We start from the raw sequence: 16558 nt of genomic DNA on the forward strand, positions 1-16558 counted from the left end.
GGATCTCCATGGAAACCTGGTAATATTTGAAATGATGGGTGGAATAGTAAAATGAGAGCAATTGAACTGCTAAAACTAAATTGTTTCCATAAAGATCAAGAAGGAAGTGGGGATTATAATGGATAAAACCACACGAAAGCAGCAACCAGAATGGGATTCAAGTGTTAAGTAAAATTGGAAAATAGAAATAGAAGTGATTTTAACTGCCAGAGAGAAATATTAACATTTGCAAGTAACAAATAAAATGTCAACATGCAGCCTTTATTGAGCTGTCACATGCCATACTATAATTGAATATCTTTCTATATACATTTCTTTCTTTAAATGAGCACCAAGGATGTTTTCAATATTTCAATGCTGAAAGGCTTTCCACTGTTTCAGTAAACCTGGAGAGGCTTTCCATCACCTGTGCTATTACCGTCTGTAACATACAGTCAAAAACTTGACTCTAAATTATCCGACACATCAATAACAATTAAGCAGTCATCAGCGGCCTAAGACAAGCCTGCTGCTTTTTTCATTAGGCTCTTTTCCACATTATACTCCTCATACAGTTCGATATTTATACCAATTAAAGCATAATTAATATTGCTTATTACTGGGAAATTCTCATCAGGGATAGAGTGGCTAACCCTGAAGGCAGTGAAATGGGGGTCCATCATTCTCTTAATGGAACAAGACGACCTGCTCAATTATGGCTGTCTATCAATGTCAGCACTGGGGATAAATGACTTGATTTTTTTTCCTTTTGCTTTTCTCCCTGTGATTGACTTTTAATTTGCTTTTGAGGTGGAGAGAGAAAACGGCACAGCGTCTCATATCGTTAGGAGTTATTAATGAGAGCGCACTCCTGATTTGAGGGCTGCCTTGTTTGTTTTTGAAAAAGCGTTGTTGTCGGCCGTCAAAAGCCTTTTGTTTACCAGACAGCGACACAAACAACATCGGCGTCAATTTCACCTACTGTGACCCACCACATTGTTAATTTGCTTGCTCATTTTGCTCTCATTTCAAATAAAGCTAATTGCATTGCGATTGTTATTTGATGGATACACACATTTATGTGTTATTTGCAGGACACCTAATTGATGAGAAAATTGGTAACGACTTCTTATAGTTATAGCTGTCTTCCTTCAGAACGCATTTGAATTATGAAACAACTTTCTGTTTGATGGCCTCAAGCATTTTCTTTGCAACAACTGACTTTAATTCCCCATGTTGAGCCTGTCATAATCTGGCATAAAGTCATTTTGACAGAGCAGTGTTTTCTTAAACTAAAAGTGACCCTTCACTGAAAAAAGAAACCGACTAAATAGGGTACCTCATTTGGAATAAAATTTTAACGTTTAAAATGCTCAACCATACCTCCAGATCTCTCAGTACAGGATGTTCCTCAATGCCTGGGAAAAGGACCCTCATGGTGTAAGTCCTGTAGTCCAAGAAGGGGATACCTGCACCGTCCAGATCACTGGTCAGCTCATGGATGTCTGTCTGTAGCTCTGCAAAGGCTGAAAAAGCACATACACAAAGCAGCTTTATTATTAGGAATTAGCATAGTAGTTATGTGGCACCTTCGCCCTCAGGTAATTAGAGCAATTTGATCAGTTTCATAGAGGCATTAATAAAAAATTATACCTAAAGTGGCAGTGGAAAGTGAAAAATACTGAATAGGATAAAAATAAAGTTTACCACATACCCACTTATCAACATCATCTTTATTTCCTTTACATGTGGATTCCATAAGTAATGCCTAGTGTTAGTAACTGAGTTGTGAATGAACATTTACTTTTATTTGCTTGTAGTTTGTTTTGAAATTGATATTGCAAAATTAGTTGCTTAGCAAGACCCACTGCTTATGAATTCGACATTGGCATCGACCTCTTACCCTCTTTGCATTCCAGAGCAACACGTGACTCAAGGTTGTCCATCTGCATCTGCAGTCTCTTCAAAGTCAGGTCGCTCTCACGAGACTTGCGCTTATAGGCGATGAGCACAAAAACAATGACGAGGATGAGCAGACCGCCGGCTGCCGCAATGCTAACGATTGCAGTGCTGCTGAGCGGGCTGTCGGACGTGATGTGGACCACACCTGGGGAAAACTCGATGCCACCCACACGTGCCTTGAGACAGTAAAAGACACAGAGATAGATTTTAATTACTACTTGGATGAACTGTATATAAACGCTGCAGTTAATTGTTGGGAAGGTTATATTATAAAGGAAACATATGGTAATATGTTTGTGGAAACATGAGGGACGGTTCAGTATACCAGAGCTTTGATCAGAGAAGGGCTTTACTTAGCAACAGCATTTTTAAAAAGATTCAATAATTTAAACCCATTAGGAAGGAGAAATAAGTGAAAATCAAACTCACACTGAAGTATAGGGTTCGTCAAGGCAAAACACATCACAAATATTTATGAAATTTAATATAACATTGCCTCTGTCAATAATTTTGGGTCTCTAAATAATTTCTGTCTGCTAAGTCAAGGTCCAAGCTCAGCCAGACAGACAGACTTATTGATTTGCTTCTGTTTATCTGTGCATCTACTAATTGTTTTACAGTAATGTGTCCATGTCTTTCTGTGATGTTTGGCCCAGGTGGGAACATCAGGAAACGCTTCGTTCAAAGTGGTCCCTTTTAAAACCACAAATGGAATCTTTATTGAGTTTGCTGGGGTCCTAATCTTTCTTATTGAAGGCTTATTTGTTTGTCTTTTGTCTGCTTGTGGGCACTAACGGGAGCCACACAGCTGATTGGATTAGGAGCCGCAGTCTGTATGGGAGTGGACATGGGGATGGATGGAAAGCAACACAAGGAATGTTGGGTCTGTCCGTCAAACTGTCAATCGATGTGGAGGTCTGTCTGCCTTCTCCACCTTAGTCTGCCTATCTACCATGTGTCCGTCTGCCTCTCTTTCTGTCTTGACGCTGTGCTGTGCCACTCACCAGGACTTTGTGTCGACCAGTCAGGTTGGGTGACTCGCAGAGAAGCTGGGTCTCTGACACCGTTAACATGCAGGGCTTCTCACCAATCAGAACCGTGTAGTTGAGCTTTCCATTTCCACTATTGGTTGGAGGAAGAAAGTTCCGCCCCTGCAGACAAGTATTCATGAATTATTACTGTTTGTTCTGTTAAACTGAAGGGTTAGAGCACATTTACACCTACATTCATCTTACTGCAAAGTTATATAAACATATGATACGGACAATGATCTGCAAGCCAAACCAAACCAAGTGATACAATATGAATTTGTATTTTTATTATCAATCTACCATTAGCGCTGTGTGAGTTTGTTTTTAATAGTCTTACAGTGATAAATGAATACTAAGCAATGTACTATGATAAAAATCAACATCACAATAATGATAGGATTATTTTTCTGATATTATTATCATGGCAGGGATTCAAAATCGTGTTCAAAACAATCAAATTAATATGTAATGCACTGAACCATAAGTCATTACTCATGTAAAACAAATTCTTGAACAACAAAATATGTAAATTTAAGTTTTTAATGTTTAGCTCAAAACATAATTTTGACTAATACCACAATGTGCTGAAATACACTGTAAGTAAATGTGTGTGAGTGATGTCCATCTTCCTACTTTTAGTATAATGGGTGATCCAGGTTTAAGCTCCAGCACCCCGGACACACTGAGTGGTTCGAATTCAGGATTAGGGTAGTAGATAAAGTTGGTGTTGTTGAGTGCCATCAGAGCCTGAACATCATCCAATTTAAAGCCAAACTCATCAGGTCTTTCAGGGACTTCTTGCTGCCTGGCGAGGCTGATGGGCAGCTCTGGTGCCTGGCATAGCATGGATGTAGGACTAAGTACCTGGCACAGCTGGAGGACACAAAGAGAGAAACAAAAGTTATAATTCTAAATGAAAAAAGTTTGAATCCATACAGAATTCTGCATCATAACCCTCCTCGGACCTTCTTCCCAGTGAAGTTCTACCCTACTGGCATGTTTAAGGTACACCAGCTTTGTTAAGCCATCCCTTCGACAGTCATTAGTGTTGGTCTTTTATGTCACACGTGTGCATTTCAGTAAGCCCACTGGAGACGCAATTCAAACTGGAAGCTCCTTCATTCAAAAAGTGCAGAGAAGAACCTGTTGGAGGATTTTCCTCAAAGGGAGCCACCAAATGAGGTTCAGTTAGGGAGCGTGTGCAGTCTCATCACAATCAGGCTTTGATGTGTGAAGATTCAGGAGTGATAACTAGGTCTTACCCTTCCTTCATTACCCTCCACAAAGACCCCCCAGCCTCTCATCACTTCTTTATCCCATCCCGATATTCCTCCCTGTGATCTTTTCTTCTCTCTTTGACACATTCTTATTCTCTCACTCATCTTTCTCTATGCCACTTTCCTGCTCAATTACAGTGTCTCATACATCTTTTTCTCTGTCTTGTCTCACTGTTGTGTTTTTATCCTTGTCTTTGCTTGCGGTCCCTCTCTTGACATGTGGTGCTATTTAAATTCTTTATGTTATTTATTCACATCGCAAAGATAGTTTTATAAACAATGACAGATTGATCCGTCATTGTCACGCCACACACCCCTCAATGTCCCCCCAGCATCTCTATCCCTCGTCGTCTGTCAGGGCAGTGACAAATCAACCACCAGCACAGGTCCCTTTCACAGACTTCTCCGTCCCTTTTACAGACATTTCACATTTCCACAGTAACCTCTGCCATGCAGCCATTCAAACTAGTGCCTGTCACTCTAATTGGCTCCTTGAACATCAAACTTGACAAATCCTGCAAGGTCTTCAGGACATCACTGACATGTTTCCTGCTCTGAAGTGGGAAGGTAACGGCAAAAAAAATCTAAATTAAAAAAAAAAGCTCTGACAATGGACAAATGTCATTCGAAAATGCTTTGGAAGTCTATTTCCGAATCCTTCTCATTTAGAACTGCGCCGCGTCAGACTGAGACATGTTGTGAACTTCATGGCGGCACATTTCGCTTGAGACACAATGCCCAGTATGTGAGCACAGATGTTAAATGTGCTGCAAAGTCATGCTCAAATGGACCATGAAGATAGCATTACCGCCTTTTGTTACTCCTTCTTACAATGACATCACACAGACCCTTGTAAGGCTTTATCTATCCTCCCCAGAGAAAAAGAATGAATAGAGGGCAAAAAATTTGATAAGGGCCAATGTTTGTGCTTTTTTGTTCAGTGTCAAAACTTTCCTGTTGTTAGGCGAGGAGATGAATTAAATTATTATCTAATAATTCAGATTCAACCTGTTGATTCTCACTGTGCTCTCTCAGTGTTCAGTATTTTTCCTCAGCCCAGCACAGAAGACATTTACTGACATTTACTTTGGCTACTTTGGCTGGCTTCCCTTGAGTGGTCTAGCGGCCGAGGAAAAGTTGGGAACTTAAAGGTGGTGGCACAGATAAAGTTGAATTAGTCCGCTTCTTTATGACCATTGGATCAAAATGAAAAAGCAAAACAAAACAAAACACTGAAATCTCCCACATATGTGACCCATCACAAAAGAAACATCACATAAAAACATAAGTACATACAGATTTTTTTAAAAAGTTATAAGAAAAAACAACCCAGTCCCTCTGGGTAGCCGAGTTTGGACTCTTTTTGTTTTTTTTTTACCAAGATTAACCACTATTCTGTTGGTTTTTATCACGTTTGCATTCACTTACATTGAGCGTCTCATGGCCGTTGTATTTGGCTCTGATGAGTGGGGTCTGAATGATGTCCAGATTAGTTCCTGTCACTGTCACTGGAGTATGTCCACTGAGAGAGAGAGAAAAAATCATTGATATCAAGGTCAGAAGGACAGTTGAGATTGGTTTGACAGATGGTGACTTGGATTACTCACTAGTAATATCAATGCATTAACTTAGTCAACCCAATACACAGCTGTGATGGAGTATTGTAGATGCTTAAACCTTTGAACAGCAAGCAGTTTCTGGACATGTTTTGCTACTGCCACATGTGTACTCACTGCAGGCTCATTTGTGACTGTAATATAAAGCAAAAAAACCCTCAAAAATGTTGTTTGTGCAATATGACAGTTACAATGCCATAAATCCTAAAAAGAGAGAAATAACTAAAGTGACATTTCTTTGATTACTTAATTTTATAAAAACACCATGCATGGCACTTTTCCAAGGTGGTACCAATGCTGGGGAAAAAATGGGGACTCTACATACTATTGACATTTTACTACTTAGATTTTCACTTTGTTTCCAAACTTGTCTGTTATTTGCTCTGATTAAGCTCAGCCTGCAATTCAGCCTAAAGCCCCTGAACTTGTGTCTTGTGACTGTTGGCTGAAGTTCAGTCACTAATGATTTCCCGGTTGTGCCAAGGAGCACAGAATATCTTAGTTTTACACAATCTGATAAGTGAAGTATAAGACAGTTTATTTTTTTGGCAAATGTTTAAAATTGGACAACAAACTGATTTTGATGAAATATCACTATTTTATACATAAATTTGGTAAAGTTTGTTGGTGGAACAGAACTTCACAAATGGGCAGTTCAAGTATAGTCTGAAAGATGCAAATTCTGTGATTCTTTCTGTTTTTGGAGTCAGTGGTTCTGAAAATTGGTGTCATTTTGAAAATCTTTTTAAAGATAACATATCTCTCAAACCCACCCACAGGGACTAGGGGTCAGAGGGTTAAACTTTAATTTTTAACTTTTGTCTACTGGCCTCTTTCACTGTTGTTTATATTTCTTGCAGTAACTTCTGACAAACACAGTATTCATCAATAACAGTTAACAGTGAGTAACATGCAACCGTCTGTCATAAAGGTGAGCTGACTTAAAAGCAGCCTTGTAACACACCTGTAGATGCTCCACTCTGGCTCTATTTTGGTGATTGTGGGATCCTCCACATATTCGAACTGTAGGTCTTTCTGGAGGTGAGCTCTGTCGATGCTCACAGACACAGACACATTTCCATATCCATGCACAGAGCCGTGAGTTCGGCAAGTAAGCCACTGCCCACCCCTCCTAAAAAAAAAAAGATCATAGAAAGAAACATTACTTACATATAACTTACATGTCAGAGTGATATTGTGTGACCCCCAACAGGCACAGGGGGCAAACAGTATAGTTAACGCATACAAATTTTTATCACAGGAGTTTATTACATTATGAAGACTTTGAGGAGTCATTTCCATGGTTGTTTATCACTCTTTGTGAAGACTCTTAAATTATTCAAAAGAACAATATCTGTTTAATATCTAAGATGGTTGAGTGGTTGGTTGAGTGGATAGGGGTACATAGTTTATTGACTTTACCTTGGAATTGTGCATTGATCAGAGTTAAATGGTGGATTGTGATAATACTGTCTTTACTCAATAATTGAAACCACTATAAAAATGCAATCTACAATAGATTAAAATAATATTTACTAAGCAACAAAAGAAAAAAACATCTATAACTAAACTAAATTGCACTTTGAATATTCATTACTACGAGAAAAAAAACATCTCAGTGGGTAAGATGTGAACTGCCAGGGCAGGTTACTTCCTGTAGTTTGACAAATGCTGGCTTTGACTGAGCTTTTAATTGACTCTTTAAGAGTGACTGACAGGGTCAGCTCTTGACTTGTTCCCACTAACCTCAGATAAGTGCATGGCTGGTCCCTAAACATGACTGACACATTGCTCCCAGCATCAAAGTGGCTGCCAGTGATGTTGACAATGGTTCCCCCAGAGACTGGCCCACGGCTGGGCTTGAGGTTGGTAATCCGTGGAATCTAGAGAAGAGACAGCAGTTTAAAGGTCAGAAGTTAACCAGAGGGCAAAATCAAGGTGAATTAGGAAAATACATAATGCAGAAGAAAGAAATATTCTAATGGTTGGACAAAATAACTGGCCTGGAGATAATCAACTGACTAACGGGCTGAAGGTTGATCAGTGAAGGTGAACCTGAGTCGTGCAGTATTCAGAAATTAAGGTAAAATTCTAGAAATCATCAGTGAACAGAAAATAAAGCACTACATTTTAAAAACAAAATATCTCACCGTTTAAATGATTATCATACAGTACAGGTGCACTAAATTACTACAAAAGTGCTGCATGCTTTATTGAACAATATTCAATGCAATATATTAATGAACATCCTTTCTGCCACAGTGAAATAAAAAGCATTTCTATAGTGAGTCGTCAGGTCAAATTAGTGAACCTACTCCTATGTGATCAGACTACCAGTTTGTGTAGATAAACATATATAAACAGCTGAGCATTCTCACTTGAAAAGATCTTGAGTGTTAACATATATTTTAACCTGCACTCACTGCTCCCACTTAACATACACCACAGTTTGGTGGAAACCTTACATAGACATAGCAGTAGCTTGTGTAGTCCAATGGAAGCTGGGCATAAAGTAAATCCTCCTTCAGTTCATTTGCCCTTCTTATAATCTCATCTCCAGCCTGCTGTGTGGTGTGACATCCAGACCTAATATCATATAATCCTGTGTAGGGACCCCATTGAGAAATAAACCTTGGCCAGCACCCATTAATGGATAGCAGTAAAAATGATAACATGATATAAAACGAGTACATGATGGCAACAACTGCAAATTTATTTCAGAATGCGTGTGTGAAAGTGTGTGCGCACCTACTAGAGTTAGCTTTAAGAGAACACAACAACGGTGTAATGTGTGTTTTTATGTGTTCATTGTCAGAAAATGTTCTTAGAACCATCAGTATTTCTTTCTCCTTCTGTGCTCGTTAGTGACTGCCAATCATGTCTCACTGCTAATACGCACATGAGAGAAGTGCTGAGATGCAGAATCTTGGTGAGAACCACACCATGTCGGAGCACCGCCAAATAAACGACATGTACATACAGTATTAACACAGTAGGTGAGAACACAGACCGACTACCAGCAAGGTGATAACATGCAGCGGGTGACATATGCAGCATGGTTGCCTTTCTCCTCATGGAAGCAAAACACTTTAAATAATAACTCCATAATCTATGGAATTTTTAACCATCAAATAAGTTTTGTCAGCTTTTAAAACTGCATGATTAAAGAAAAAGAACAAGAGCTGAAAATAGACACTCACCACAAAGTAGTAGTACTTGGAGGATTTTGCCATGAATTCAGGTCTGCACTCTCCAACTCCAACACAGACCTGCACATTCCCAGTGTACTGACTCATCTCGGCTTTACCCATCTCGCACACAATCCTGGAAGTGCACATTAGCATAATTGTTGAATATGTGAGAAAAAAGAGCATATGGAAATGCATGCACAGACACAACCACATGTAACATATCTGCCACAAATTTCCATGCAAAAACATGTCGAAACCCAGTTTGCGCTGCTGAAGTTTGTCTTGCTTCCAAATGCAAAGCAGATTATATAAGAATGGACCAAAACCTATGTTGAAACCTCCATAAAATAATGCATTTATTGGCAGCAGCTTCACCTCTCCTGCACTGCCAACTTGTGGGAGAAAAAGGAAAAAAGTCTCTATCCTTTTACATATGACCTCAAATACAGCTACTTCTTCTGCTGGGTCAGCAATTGCTTAGAAAGTGCTGGCACACAACTTTCTTTCTTAGCAAAAGAAGCACTGGCTCTGTTGATAAGCCAACTTTAAACTAGTTTTAAATAATTTGACAGACGGCACCTGTAAGGAGCCAAGGCTTTGGATTAAACTCAAATGTCAACTAAATGTAACCTCCTGAACTTTGAAAAATAATTATTGGACTGTGTGCACTAGTGTGCGGCTGCTTGTGTGTGTGTGCTGGTATAAAATATAGAGGCATGAACTGTGCTCTGTTGCCCACTGGAGTACACAGAGGGTACAAGTCTCTTATAGTGTAAGCCCACTGCTGCGACTTGAAATGAACTTCTCAAATTTCTTCAGGTGGAAAGATTAGGCCAGTTGTGCATTAGTTTATCTGTCGCGTCATAATCTCTCTCTCCTATTAACTCACTGTCTGTCTTGTTGCCTCCACACACAGGGACACACCCACACACAAATCAGTTGTCAGGCTGAGCTGTTATGGCTCTGTCAGGCAGCTAACACATGTAACATATTGCAGTGTCTGTGTGTAACTCAAGTGTCTTGTTCCCTGTAGGGCATGAACTGTTTCGCTGTGGTCAAAGTTCTTTCGGTGTGATTATGGCAAGAGCAGAAACATGCTTGTTTCACAATTTAGCTGCCGATACAGTTCCACTTCTCCCTGTAGCTCTAGTAGCTGCAAAATACTATGTTCATAGATAATATGTACATTTTGACAAAATAGAGATAGCTGAGCAGCAAAGATGATTACAGCCTGTAATTGTCAGTATGTGTGGTATTGGAAGCTATTATCAGCTGGCTGCTGCCTCAAATAGAACTGAACTGCTCTGCAGGAATGTAAGGTGAGAACGATGAGGTGAGGACCTGTTATTTATTCCTTAGTGCTGTCGATGTTTTATAATTGGTCGTTAGTGTAAAATGTGACTTACTGTTCAGCAGGGATGTAGCCCTCGTGTATTGGGGTGCAATCCACTTCGGCCACCTTCACGTTACCCTGAATCTCTCTGAACTCCAGCCCCAGGTTCTCACCACGGATAGTCACCAGTGTGCCGCCTTCCCTGGGACCTCGGAGAGGGGTGATCTGTGGGAATTCAAAACTCTGCTGATCACTTTGGACATTGATTTTATTTTCTCAAAAAGGGCATTAATGCATTGCAAAAAGCATTTAACTGACAATCTAAAAATAGACATCTTTGCTGTTTTACAAATGGCAAGTATACAAGTGAGACTAAATGCTGTTTACTGCATTACAAAGTAGAAGCATTTATGGGAGCAGCAGAAGGTCTCTCTAAGTGTATATTTTAAAAATATAACAATCTGTCTTTCATGATTGATATCTCCATTATCTGTCCATTAACTATACTACCTCCCTGTTCATAGTGTATCCAGATCACCTTAAAGCTATTATTAGCTTTATTATTAGGCAATTATTTTAAATGGCAACTTTATTTGCAATTTATGTGAAACGAATAAACAGGCATGTGTAACATATTTGGATTGTAAAGGTAACCATGACCCTGCACAGTACTCTTATGCTATAAAGTAGCAGTGGTGGTAAAGATATAAAATAACATTGTGACCTTGCTTGTTGAATAATTGCCAAGCAGTAATAAATAACTACACCTAATAAGAATAATAATCAAACCAAATAATCACTTTTCAGATGGTAATTGAGTGTTGGCAGTCAGAGTAAGATGCTACTTTTTGGGGTTTTGCCTCATGAAAACTACTGTAAAGATAAAGGCTCTAATCCAAAGCAACATAATGTATTGTACAATGGCTACCTGAGGTACAGAAAGAAGGTGACGAATGATAGCTGTTACTAAGAAACATGATTTACTTTTTTAAAACTCCTTGGTCACAACTGTTTGTGTTCACACTTTATGTAACTCTTAGAAAAAAGTGTTTTCTGAAGAGTTGGGGGAGGGGAAAGACGACAGGAAAGAGACAATAAACTACAAAATAATAGCTCCAGTGACAGCTCAAGGGTCAAGGCTCCGGGTCAAGGGCCTGTCATTTCTCAATCTTGCATTCACTGAAATCCATGACAATTTATCACATAAGATTAACTTAAATCCTGGCATTGGGTGACATCTTTGCAGTAATCACAGCGTCCTTTGATTTATCAGTAACATCTCTCATTGTTGATGAGGTGGTTCCAACATCCATCAACACTTTACTCACACAATTACTTTTTTGGCCCGTGAGTGTGTGTGTGCATATACATCATCAGGCCCGTCCAGATGGATGGATGTTAGAATCGGACACAGAATAGTCTGTTCCCATCCGTCTCTGCCAAACAGAAGTCCTCCAGGCTGCATGCTGCAGGCAGGAGCCCAGCTTTAATGGGGACTCTCATTGTTTCTCTTCTCAGTGTATAGTTGGCAGCGTGACCCCCTGTGGTTTTCGCAGGTAGACTGCTGCGTGAGGGGCTTTATCTTAAAGCATGAAGCTGTTGTATGTTACAGTGTGATATACCGTATGTTACTACCACAAGCGAATCAAAAAAAAATTAATTCAACTATTTGTTTTTCTAAGAAGGGGACGAGGACAAATTGAAGTAGCTCAGCTTGAAAGAATATAATCAAATAACAGCGGCTAGCTCAAGCCAGGTCATGCACAACACAAGTCCTGTGACTGTCATGTGGGAGATATCGTTATCGTATGGTTCAATGTCTCTGATTAATAAGGCTCCCTGCTGATATCTTAATGAAAAAAAGAAGCCTTCTGGGAACAGGGCTACAATACATGCAATTAAAAAGATTGCACACAATGCCTTGTGGCTCTCCGTTTATTAGCAAATACGGAGGATGGAGAGGGAGAACGAGTTCAAGAGAAAAAGTGAAGGAGAAGGAGGAAGCGAAAGAATGCAAGAAAGAGAGAGAGAAAGGGAGAGACGCAATGAGGCGTTGATTAGATTTGTGACTTTGACAAGATAATTGACGGTTGGGTAGAGGCAAACACTTAATCACTTCTCCCTCTCTCTCCCTTTCTCTTTTCATCTTTCTATGTGAGTCTCTCCCTCTCATATTGTTGATGGGAGATGTCATTATAATGAAGCGTATTAGAATGCATTAGAGCCTGGGTTGTCTTGGGAAAGTCCTCACTCCTCACCCACTGACAGTTTTTATGGGGGACGTGAGAAGGCTGCAATATGTCCCTGCTGCAGCCTCAGGGAAGTCAGGAGAAATACAGGCCCATATCCTAGAATAAATCCACTGCTCCCGGTGAAGACAAACACTGGAGAGGAGGGATGATGGAGTGCAAGTGACTGATCCAGACTCTTTAATAAGTGGAAGGAGGGACAAAATATCACCGTGTTCTCGTCACCTTCCTCAAGTGCTGGTTTGATTTTGTGTGGATAAAAATTATCGCAATGATTTGGGTTATCAGTGAGAGGAAGAGCAGTTCAAGTTATTAAGACCAATTTTTTTTTGGAGACATCTATGTCCTCAAAGAACCTAGACTTTTCTCTCCCATGTGTTATCCCTCTGTCGAATTATCCTCCTTGATCTGGGGTGATGACCAGATTCCTTGTGCATTCAGGTTTGCAAGGAGGTTTTATAGTGCAGTGTTCAGTGAACATCCATGCAATCAGACAGTTATGTGCATGCTGGTCTATGTAGGATGATGTAGGCAGTGGAGAGTGTAAATGGGATTCCATTTCTCTATCCCTCTTCCCTCCGTCCATACCGATCATTCTCCAGGACAGCAAAGGGGATTCCCCCTCTATGTCTTTTTTATCTATGCTTTGCTTCATCTCTTCATCTCCAGTAAGTCACCATCTGCTCCTGACTCTCCTCAGGAAAAGGATGCAGAGTGGACCTTCATATCCATCATTGGAAAAGTGGGAGGGGGGTAAAGAGGGGGTCTTTTCCCCGGCCCTCCAGCCTCATGTGACTCTATTCTGGCTCAGTGTAGCGATCCATCACCACCTCTCTTACATGTAAACCCAATCCATCCTCCTCTCCCTTCATCCGGGCAGCTTTCCATCCATCTTTCCTTTGTGTCCTCGTATCCTTCATCTTGCCGACCCTTACCACTTGTGCTACTGGCCTTTTTATGTGTCTTGCACAGGTCAAGTCTATTTACCTCACACAGCGTTGGTGGTGTTGGGGAGCACGCTGGGTTAAGTGGAGGTTTGCATGAACATCTGTACAGCTGAGTAATAACTAGCAAGAGTGAGGATGATTTGTCTCTCTCAAGGTCTTACATGTGTTATCTGAGTGTTCGTAGGTAAGAGACAGGTAAATTCTGGCAAATTAATGCCCCCTTGCAGTTTTGAAAAAAAAACATCTAAAATGCCAATTTATATGACTGCTGTGATAGTGATTGCAGTATATTATTATCATTGAAGCTTTTTATGTGATGTGTTATACTGTAAAAAGGTGTAAAAAATACATTCTTCCTCACAAATGCTGTCAGACTGAATAGTTAATGGTGATTCAGCCCCTGCCATTATGTTGAAATGATCAACTGCCACACTATCACTGAGGTGAAGTGTGCTCCCATCAGTGCACTATAATTAGAGTGTCTATGTATGGGCTTTGGGATGGAGAGAAAAAAAAAAAAGTACTGACATTAATATTGCCATTGCTTGGTCTGTGTAAGTGCTAATTTCTAAAGTGTGTACTCTATGTGTCAGGTGATAATGCACATATGAGTCTCACCTGTGTGATGCGTGGATGGGTGCACTTGCTGTTGATGCCGTTGTGTTCCAGCCACTGGTTCTCAGGGTGGGGGCAGTGTTGCTTGAGGGTGCAGCGGTTCTCTCCTTTACACCAAACGCATCCAAACAGCGGGTCTGCTTTCAGACACAAACCGCAGCTTCCACGCTGGGCGTCGCACTTGTAAAGATGGACTGTGCAGATGAGAGGAAGGAAAACAGAGAGATGGAGGGAAAGGATCGAAGGGAGAGAGGAGGGAGGAAGGCAATGATATGGGGAGTAAAAGAGGAGGAAAGTTAACAACCTTTGTCGGCAAATTTAATAACAAAGAGTTAAAAACACACAGCGAGCTAATATTTTGGTTCTTTACACAAATCTCCTATTGTCTATCATGAACTGTTTGAATATGTGAACAAATTTTGAGAGACATTCGTTGATATCTTCGTCTCATTATCACTCCATCTATCATCATCATCTCTACATACTCCCTCTGCCCCCCCCCGTCTCTCCCAGTTTCCTATGCTGATGCCTCCCGCCGCTCCTCACCCACCACACGTTTAACATATCATCTCCATGGCAACGGACCAGCCATTTTCTTTTTAATTGCCATTAGATGCACGTGTAATCTGCCCATCAAAAAATGCCCTCAGAGCCGCTTCCTCCACAAGCAAACAAAGGTGGGAGGAGGTTGGAGGAGAGCTCTCTAGTTCAAGCATCTCCCTCTCTCTCTCCCTGTAACTTTTGTTGCTTCTTTGATTCGACACTTGCGCTCAAGGATATGTTTTGTAGACATGCACACAACCACGAGAACACACAAATACTTTACAAACTTTGCCTTACAGCACAGTGTCATTTTGGCATATAATCCACATTTTAACAATACATTTCTCATGCCTGACTCCACTGCCTTTGGTTAAAATGAGCTGTTTTCCTGTCAGAGAACTACAACCCCCAGCATGCTGCTGTTTTTCTGCCCAGCGTGAATCACTTACAGTGGTGGATCGCCAGTGGCCAAACTGAATCAAGCTCAGCAGCTGAATCCAGAATGCTTAAAAATTCAACACTGAGCTGTCATTCCACATATTCTATGAGTAGATGAAGAGTTGTACAGAAAAAAAAAAGAGGAGAGGAAGAGAAAAATAACCTTTGGTGTGCTCCTTTCATTATATGCTGGTAACATATTAGCATTTTTTGTTCAGCAGTAGCTCGATGCTTTGCCAATATGGCTCTTCTGTTTAATTTTATGCCATTAAAGCACATTGAATTACAAAAATCGACTGCAACAGAGAGGCAGTGGTGACAGAGACTTATAGATTGCCAAACTCCCGGAGAGACGGTGAAAAATAAGAGCAACAGCAAAAAAAAGAAATAACATTTGAGTGGATGTAAGAAAATAGAATTTAGTGCGTGAGAAGTAGATGGAAAGACAACAGTAATGTGCAAGACAAGCAGATGGAAAGAGAGAGAGAGACAGACAGAAGAGGGGGAAGCGAGACCTACAAAAGGAGAGTGTAAGAGAGGATGTGTTAAAGTTAACCACTCCACATGGCAACATCAGGGAATGGATGCTGCACCTCAGCACACCACCCGCCTGTTGCCATGGAGACGGGCTCCAAGGGCATCATTGGGGAGGCAGCAGCTTTACTGTGCGTTTTTGTGTGTGTGTGTCTATGTGCATGTTTAAGTGAGAGTTTGTAAGAGACTGTGTCGACTAAACACGTGTGTCGTTTCTTACGATACTGTGAGAACTACGGCAAAGCTGATATGAATTGTATGAACTGAAAAGTGCGAGTGTGTGTTCGTGTGAGTGTGCATATGCATATGTTTGAGTACACACATGACTGCGTGCCCATGCATGCTTACCTTTGTTGTGGGCGGGGTTGTCGATGCTGAAATCTCCGTTCCAGATGACGGTCAGCTCCACGGGAAGACTGCTCATCTCCATCCCATCATAGAAATACTATCACCATGGCAACCAGAGAGGGCAAGAGAGAGACGGGGAAGAGAATATGAGAGAGAGAGAAAGTCTTTAAACTGTCTATTATCTCGAAGTCCAAAAGCCCCTGGTATCACAATACTTCTTTGAATGCAAAAATGCACCTTCCACAGGTGGTTGTACACACAATGAATACAAACCTCAACACACACGCATACACACACACACCCTTTAATCACAACCACACACTATACACACCGGAGAGCGTTCAAAGATGAGATTATTTTTCATTTGGTTCTCTAACACTAGCAGCATGGAGGGTTGGTGCTAGAATCATAATTTTCTGCTAAATTACAGTTTCCCTCCTTCACTGCTCAATCAAAGTACAATATTTGGAATGTACTGTGATTATACACACAAAT

The 16558-nt window shown here is 40.6% G+C and overlaps 1 protein-coding gene across 1 annotated transcript in view; it reads right to left on the minus strand.

Annotated features, from left to right (window-relative positions):
• The window catches only part of plxna4 (plexin A4), a 72617-nt gene that overhangs the window by 39063 nt on the left and 16996 nt on the right, over nt 1-16558 (minus strand). Inside the window, exons 6-16 of the mRNA XM_008306367.1 lie at nt 16064-16160; nt 14204-14394; nt 10463-10614; nt 9066-9189; nt 7612-7748; nt 6830-6997; nt 5678-5771; nt 3606-3845; nt 2946-3092; nt 1883-2117; nt 1363-1505 (exon numbers count right to left, since the gene is read on the minus strand). Of these exons, the coding sequence (XP_008304589.1) occupies nt 1363-1505; nt 1883-2117; nt 2946-3092; nt 3606-3845; nt 5678-5771; nt 6830-6997; nt 7612-7748; nt 9066-9189; nt 10463-10614; nt 14204-14394; nt 16064-16160 (1728 nt within the window). The remainder of the gene's footprint in view (nt 1-1362; nt 1506-1882; nt 2118-2945; nt 3093-3605; nt 3846-5677; nt 5772-6829; nt 6998-7611; nt 7749-9065; nt 9190-10462; nt 10615-14203; nt 14395-16063; nt 16161-16558) is intronic.

This window comes from Stegastes partitus, unplaced genomic scaffold (genome assembly GCF_000690725.1).
Source record: "Stegastes partitus isolate 25-593 unplaced genomic scaffold, Stegastes_partitus-1.0.2 Scaffold3646, whole genome shotgun sequence".
NCBI classification, from domain to species: domain Eukaryota; kingdom Metazoa; phylum Chordata; class Actinopteri; family Pomacentridae; genus Stegastes; species Stegastes partitus.